At 32.4% G+C, this 7,845-nt stretch overlaps 1 protein-coding gene across 1 annotated transcript; it reads right to left on the reverse strand.

The window, feature by feature from the left end:
* Positions 1-1,023: 1,023 nt before the first annotated feature.
* Positions 1,024-2,553, reverse strand: LOC110093936 (homeobox-leucine zipper protein HOX21). Its single transcript, XM_020818996.2, has 3 exons — positions 2,289-2,553; positions 1,854-2,215; positions 1,024-1,580 (listed from the first exon to the last, which is right to left on the reverse strand). The coding sequence occupies exons 1-3, from the start codon at positions 2,443-2,445 to the stop codon at positions 1,266-1,268; spliced, it is 834 nt and encodes a 277-aa protein (XP_020674655.1). The 5' UTR covers positions 2,446-2,553; the 3' UTR covers positions 1,024-1,265.
* Positions 2,554-7,845: the final 5,292 nt, after the last annotated feature.

Here is a 7,845-nt window from a genome sequence, read left to right on the forward strand (position 1 = left end):
CTTCTCTCAAATCAGCCTCAAATCCGACCTAAATCCTACAGTCAAACAACCCCTTAAATGTTGAACCTTTTTTTTATTTTAGGGATTACATTAACAAAGAAGTAAGAAGAATGAGAAGAAGAGGGATAAGAAGATGAATAAGAAGAATGAGAAGAAGAAGAAGAAGAAGAAGAAAAACGGGAAGAGACTCACACTAAAGAAAGGCTAGCCAGATGTGCCTTCGGGTGAGGAGAATAACGAGCAAGATGCGAGCAAGATGTATGGTGTGCTCCTCTTCGACAGCAGCTGCGACGCTCTGTTCACTCCTCTTGACTCGCATGTAGGAACAAAGAGAGGATCGAAGACGGAGAGTAGTCGATCGAGCTTCAGTTCACGCATATAAATTGGAAATTAGGCTTCTAGCAGAGCTTCACCGACGATTAAAATAGGTGCTAATCACACCAGTTAAAACCGGTGCAATTTGCATAAAACTAGCACAATTTGCACAATTGCTAATTGCACCAATTTTAACTGGTGCTAAATTATGTTTTTGGCGGCGGTTCTAAAATCGCTCCTAACAACTGCTGCAAAAAATTCAATTTTCTAGTAGTGTCAGTTTGTGGTTGGAGGAAAAGTAACACTTGGTGGGGATAGCATATTGCATTTTTATTACTAAATTACTTATCCATAATTATAATCAGTGTTCATATGTTTCTTTTTTAGAATTCTTACTAAATTTTAGTACAAATTATGCAAATTCAATTCAAAAATATCTAGATCTGTATATATTGAATTTTTTAATAATGTGCCACATCATAAGAGAAATAAGTGTTAGTTAGTTTCACATATATATTAATAGTGATCATTTTTCATAAACTCTATTTTTTCATTTGGCATATGTAAAAAAAAAACCTCATCTTAACAAGGCATGCAATCAAATGTCCATATGTTCTTCAAAAAAAGTTTAAAGTCATCTTTAAAAAAAAAAATTCAAAAAGTCATAAAATTTCTTTTCTTTTTTTTTTTCTCTCGTAATATTTTGGTTCACATCCTCTTAACCAATGTGGATTGAATGGGAAAAAATGGAAAGACTCGAGAACAATCTCCCAACATATATCTTTCTCCTTATTACTCCTAGCTCCTTTCCCTGCCACAACTCAATAATACAAGTTGGTACTTCTCTACATATCCATACATGAAAATTTAATCTGACTCTAAATAACTGAAATAAGAATAATTATGATAAGGATAAAAAAAGTGATAAAACATTTATGAACTTTAGGCCATCAATGGAAATTGGGGTGATCATGCCATGACCAAAAGGTATTTTGATCTTCCATACCGCAGAGTAAATTGCCTAAGTTCTCTTCTGGGAGCTCTGGTCTTGTCGATGATCCATGTAAGAACTGTGACATTGTGGGCAGCGGCCGGATCGCCGGAAAAAATGATATGCTTTGAATATGATTTAGTTGGTCCGTTAATGGTCTTGAGATGTCCAAGTTGATATCTGAACTATGCTCACTTCTATTACTGCAAGATCCTTCTATGTCCTTATTCAGATTGATTAGTTCTGACCTTTCCCTACCTTTAAGAGCTAGGATCTGCCATTATAAAAACAATGAATATAATATTTAATAAAATAGGTACACAAATTTCATTTATTTTGTTGGTTTAAAATACATGAGAAATAAGAATCTAAAACTGAAAGATAATCCTCAACAAATAATTAATTAAAAGACCAGCCAAAGCTATGGTTTACCAATCATTAAGCCCATGCATCTTTCTCGAAAGACTCAGTTCTAAAGGATCTCACAGTACCAAATACAGAAGTGCAAGTGGAGTTTAAACAAAAAAATATTGAAGAAATAATTTACCTCAGCTTGGAGTTTCTTATTCTGAGACTGAAGAGAATCATTATCGGACTTGATTGCATCAAACTTTCTCTTAAGTAAATTAAAATCCTTCTCAAGTTGCTTTGTCTTCCACCTTGCCCTTCTGTTTTGAAACCATATAGCAATTTGCCTTGGCTGAAGGCCAAGAGCTCTAGATAGTTGAATCTTCCTCTCTGGTTCTATCTTGTTCCCTAGCTCAAAGCTCTTCTCAAGTGTTCTCACCTGCTCCATATTCAGCCTCCTCTTCTTCTCCCCCGGCAGTGAACTTTCGTCGGAGAGATCGTCTTCGCCCTCCGCATTACCAGAAAAGGTAACTGACCTTCTTCCCATCATTGCCACCATCCCTACTCAAAAAATAAATGATTTACACAACTAAATCAAGATGATATTCAATTTATTTTATGAAGTTAGAATCACCTCTTGAGAAGTCATGAGGATTTGAAGGGAAGAGGGGATTAAGGGAGTTCATGGTGGGGTTTTGTTCATCATGTAATTGGAGAATGAAATTAGGATGGAAGAAAGGGGAAGTTGGGATGCCATTGGAGGATGAAGCCATGTTCTCGTCTAGCGACATGGGGGAAAGGGAAAGGAAGAGGAATTAAGGGAAAGAAGAAAGTGAAAGTGGGGTGGGGAAAGAGAATGGTGAGGTGAAGGGATTTGAGCATGAAGTGAGAGATGAAGATTGATGTAAGGGCATAACAAATTTTGTACTTAAAGAGACTTTTTTATAATACAAATTTTATCTTATGAATAGCATAACATAAACTTTTAAAAAAAATATATATATTTTTTTTGGAAAATTAAGGGCCAAGCCAAATTTTTAATGATAAAAAGAGCTGGTTACATGAGTAAATTGTAGAAAACAAAATACAAAAGAGTGGAACAAATTTACAAAAGGAAGACCCACCAAGAAGGTGCAAAAGATTACACTTGTCAAAAATTGAATAAAGGAAAATAGACCACCCAAGAACCATGCGAAATAAGAGCAGCATCACAAGATGTAGGGCTCAGCAAGGAATAGATTGCACCGAATGCGCCCCGCCAAATTATTCATGAGACAATGCCAAGTCAAATAAAGTGGCAACATATGACCTTCAAAACTTTTTTACTGATCCAAAGTTTTTATAAAAATATTGTAAAAGATTAATAAGTTATTTACTGATAATTAAATTATATATATTATTTTGAATAAAGTATTATATATGTAAAATAATAAAATATTATTATGAATGAGTTAATTACAGATAAATAAGATAAATTTTAACAAATGAGAGAATATTTTTTCATATAAATCTAAATTATTTTATCATGTTAAATAAAAACAAAGTTTGAATATAATGTTTTAGTGAGAGAAAAAAAAATAAAGTGAGAGAGAGAGAGAGAGATAGAGAGAGATGGGGAAGGAATCCTAGGGACCGGATGTGTCCTGAAAGTAGCAGAGGCTGCTACCTAACACACATACAAGGCATCATGCACCTGCTTCTCTCAGTATCTCACCCTTCACATTCACACATAAGGAGAAGCACTGTAACCCTAACCCTAACCCTAATCACTGACGCCTACTCTGAAGCTGATTCTTATTGGTGGATCACTTTTGTCTTCGTGTTTTTATAAGATGTGGCCTTTCTCTAACAGTCTAACCTTTTTAAGTTCATGTTTGAGATTTTTTTTTTTCCATTTTTTTGGAATAGATATCATCATGTAAATTTTTCTGACCCATTACTTCATATTTGGATTGATCAAATTAACCAGAATTTTGAATATATTGATGATTTTATTCAACTTATAACTATATATGGATAAATATGAAAAAATATGAACACATCATGAAACAAAAATGACAACTTAAATAATAATAAAAAAATTTGGTGTTAGTTTCAATTTTCTAAATAGATAAAATTTTAGTGCTACATATGAAAATTTCCTTAAAAAAAGCAAAAATTTAAAATTTTCTCTAACTCTTTCTAACATTTTCTTACCTCTAGATGAGAAAAGTATAAGGTTAGTTAATCATTTCTAGCATTAAATTTATTAAACAACCATATTATATATATATATATATATATGACAATTTCTCATATTAAGAATATTCAGAAAATACAATCTAATGCTCTTAATTTTATTTTTTTTAGAAAAATGCTATTGAATAATAGTATGTGTTATCTAATGCGACTATCTGCCTATGATGTGGCTAGAAGAACCCCAATTGAGTGCCATGGCAAGTCCTTAGGAGTGAATGCCTTGAGCGAATCTTTAGGGTGAGCTTCTCAAGGTGAGTTCCTTTGTGAGAGATGAAGGTGCTGAATTATGCTATGAATAGTTTTATCTAAGGGTTGAGATGTTTGTGACTAACAATCTTCTGGAGTCACAAGTGATCACTTCGTCTTATGCCACATGGTACATAAATACATAGTGTCTTCCAATCTTAGATTATGCATACGTAAAGGCTATTTTTGGAATGCAAATGATATAAACTCGATCATACGGAAGAAAACTTGTAAATTTTGTTACGATTGAGAGTTATGTTTTTTTTTTTTTACTAATTTTACTTTCTGTTTATTTCACCTCTTACTTAATAGCAACTCTTTATTTTCTATTAAGGGCAAATCTTTATCTTTATTTTCATGGCAGTTGTTCTTTGAGCAAGCATAAACTGAGTGATTTTTTTTTTTGTAATGATAAGAAAGAGAGAGAGAGGAGAGATAACGCCTATTAATGCTAGATGTGACACGGACCATGGAATTTAATCCTTTGATTTTTTTTTTTTTTATAAATACCACCTCGCTTTTTGGTGAGGGGCACGTTCTCTTCATTTCTTTTTCAACATTCTCTCACTCAATTAACTTTTTCCTTAGCTGCTACAAGTATTCCCATACAAGATGCATGGATTTTTTTGAAAGGTTTCATAATATCAAATCTCCTTGATGACTGAGATGTTCGTTGATATGATCTTCTTTGGGTATTGTTACAATGACACAACCAAGATTGTCTGAGTCCCCATTAAGGATGAATATTTCAATACGTTATATGAGGACAACCTATGCTTTTCATGTGACCACTTCAAACTCGGACTGCAACTTCTCCTTTTATCTAGAGCTTTCCAAGATCCTTAAATTTTATAAATTTGTGCAAGTGCATGTTATGTAAACCCAATAATGATTATGGTGATCTTAATTTCCCATTTCCAGTGAGTGATGATCAAGTAAGGTTTCAACTTAGACATAAATGGAGGTATAAGGACTTGAACTAAATGCACGTATAGTGACTTATAGAAACTTGATTAAATACTTCAAGATGCATTGCGATATGACTCTAAGAGATAGAATCATTTATATTTTATTTTATACACACAACCCATTCAACAAATACTAACATATATGAGCCATTAAATCATTTTTATACAAATTTAATTAGATTGTGTGAATTAGGAGTGTTCAAGATAAGACAACGAAGAAGTGTTTATGAATGAATTCTTATCGCACCAAATTTCAGTTTTCTAACATACAGACAATAAAGCACCCCTGAAAAATCTTTTTTGTAATTCAATATTCCATTCTTGGAGGGCAAGGAATATTTATGTTCATGAAGGGAGAAAAATCGGTGCGGTAATGACTGCTTCTCTAGCAGTTTGTAATTCTGCAGTTTTAAATAATCGAAGATATGCTAATTCAGGTATAGAGAGTGCTAATCAACCACTTTCGTTGTTGAATTCTTGGCATTCTCCTCCACCTGATTGGATTAAAGTTAACATAGATGCTGCTCTTCAGAACTCATACAAGGCTGGAATAGGAGGTGTCTTTAGAGATCATTATGGGAGGTTTTTGTTGGCTTATGGAATTCCTCTTATTTATTGGGATGCAGCGGCTGTAGAGCTTCAAGCTATCCTTGCTCTTAAAATAGTCATCAAAGATTGGATGCTAAATTACAAAGGACTCATCATTGAAGGAGACAACATGAATGTCATCAATTTCATCAAGGCTTTAATTGGTGAACAAAGGAGGTAACGAATCATTTGACATTTCTTTTATTAAAAGATTTGATTATGTTATTTTTAACTGTGTTGATAGGAGAAGCAATAAATTAGCGGATCTTTGTGCTAACTTTACTTGTTTTAGCTCTTTTATTTGGAATGATGTGAGTGAAAGGAACATCCCTCCTTTCATCAATTTATTGGAAAGGGAGTCTGATGCTTGTAAAGAGTACTTTGTTTGTTTCTTCTTTTCAATAAAGCTTTCTTGCTTTGCCTTCAAATAAAAAAATAATAATAATAAAGCACCCCTAAAGAAGAAGTTCCCCTAATTATTTTATGTCTAATTAACACTAAAAATAATATAATAAAAAACATATCTACATAAATTAGGAAGGAAATGCAATAATTAGAAGCAATATATAGACGCACACACCTAATGATATAGTTGTGGAAGTTAAGAATGCACACTAAATACATAACTCAATTATTTATATCAATTCACGCTAATATTTTCTAAACCGACAGAGAAAATATATTAGATCTAGTATCATAATTGAAGTTTTGATTATAATTAGTTTAAAAGTTATTAAATTTATTTTGAGATAAGTGTAATACAAATCATGAATGATTTCTTGTTTTTTGCAACTCAAAGTAATCTAAATAATTTTAAAATCTTTTTAACTAAAATTTGGTGAGGATACCCTAATCCTCAAATTTTCCTCTAGAAATGACACATGATTCATTGTTCCTTAATTAAATATTAACTAAAAAAAAAACATGATTCATTGTTCCTTCAAACTTCTTTTGTTGCCTTGTTGGACATCTATATTATTAGACATGGCCAATTTCTATTGTTAGGTTGTGGCCCTTCTTTTAGCTGGCATGGTAGCATAAGGCAGCACCACTGCCAGCGCATTGCCTTTTTTGTTGGGCTGGTAATCTCAAGCAAAATTTCCTATTTCTATTTTTCTAAATGCAAGATGGCCAGCCTTTGTTTTCATATATAAAATATCTCCATTTAAAAGGGCTCTAAACAAATATATATATATATATATATATATATATATATATCTTTCTTAACATAAGTCAAATCTAATACCTTAACTTTCCTAACCGGGTCATCGAAAGGCCTCCGCTTAATGTGACCAAACCATCTAAGGCGACTCTCTCTAATCTTATCTTCCACTGGAGCAACTCCAACCTTTTCACGTATATGCTCATTTAGTATCCTATCTCTAAGGGTCAAACCACTCATCCACCTAAGCATCCTCATCTCTGCAACACTTAACTTAAAAAGGTCAAAATTCAAAACTAGAAAAAAATAAATCTAAGCCTGGATTAAACTATAATCATTAAAAAATGCATAAACTTATATGATTACTTAATTATTATATTAAGTCTGCTGACCTTTCTCGCCCAAGCCCGGAATCAAGGCCCTAGAAAAAAGGAAAAAAGAGTCAAAGAAGCTAAAATTGAAAAAAAAAAAGAATTATTGAGCTTAGTATAAGATAATTTGTATGCAAATGACTATTATAGTGACGAATATTAAATAACGTAAATACTAAACATATGCAAATTATTATTATAGTGACTAATATTAAATAATGTAAATACTAAACATATTATTAATATAGATCAATATTAAATATTAAGCCAAAAACTAAATATTAGCATAAGATTTTTCTGCATGTTTGTATGGTATAGGAAACTAAAAAATAAAGTAGGTTCTTAACCAAATAGCAATTAAGGGTTTGATTAGGACAGCTATAGTTTTTTTATAAAATTAGTTGGGAAGTTATTGTGTGAAAACTATTTAATTCAAGGGCGGACCCTCATACAACCAAGGGTGGGCCCACCCAAAAAAAAACATATCTTGTAGAGAGTAATTTTTGTATTTTGACCCTCCTTAAAAAACAAAATTTGCCGTAAAATCTCTTTTCTTGCCCGCACCCTTTTGTGCATTCTATCTTCACAGTGTGCGCCGTTTCACAAGTTTGAGTCGCA

The sequence above is a fragment of the Dendrobium catenatum genome, unplaced genomic scaffold (genome assembly GCF_001605985.2).
Source record: "Dendrobium catenatum unplaced genomic scaffold, ASM160598v2 fragScaff_scaffold_1034, whole genome shotgun sequence".
In the NCBI taxonomy this organism is placed as follows: domain Eukaryota; kingdom Viridiplantae; phylum Streptophyta; class Magnoliopsida; order Asparagales; family Orchidaceae; genus Dendrobium; species Dendrobium catenatum.

What these genes read in the sequence shown, in the direction of transcription:
- LOC110093936 (XM_020818996.2), bottom strand. Translation starts at nt 2,445, where the DNA reads ATGTCGCTAGACGAGAACATGGCTTCATCCTCCAATGGCATCCCAACT. An exon ending in TCCTCATGACTTCTCAAGAG is followed by an intron (nt 2,216 to 2,288) that starts GTGATTCTAACT and finishes TTTTTTGAGTAG; the next exon opens with GGATGGTGGCAATGATGGGA. An exon ending in ATAAGAAACTCCAAGCTGAG is followed by an intron (nt 1,581 to 1,853) that starts GTAAATTATTTC and finishes TTATAATGGCAG; the next exon opens with ATCCTAGCTCTTAAAGGTAG.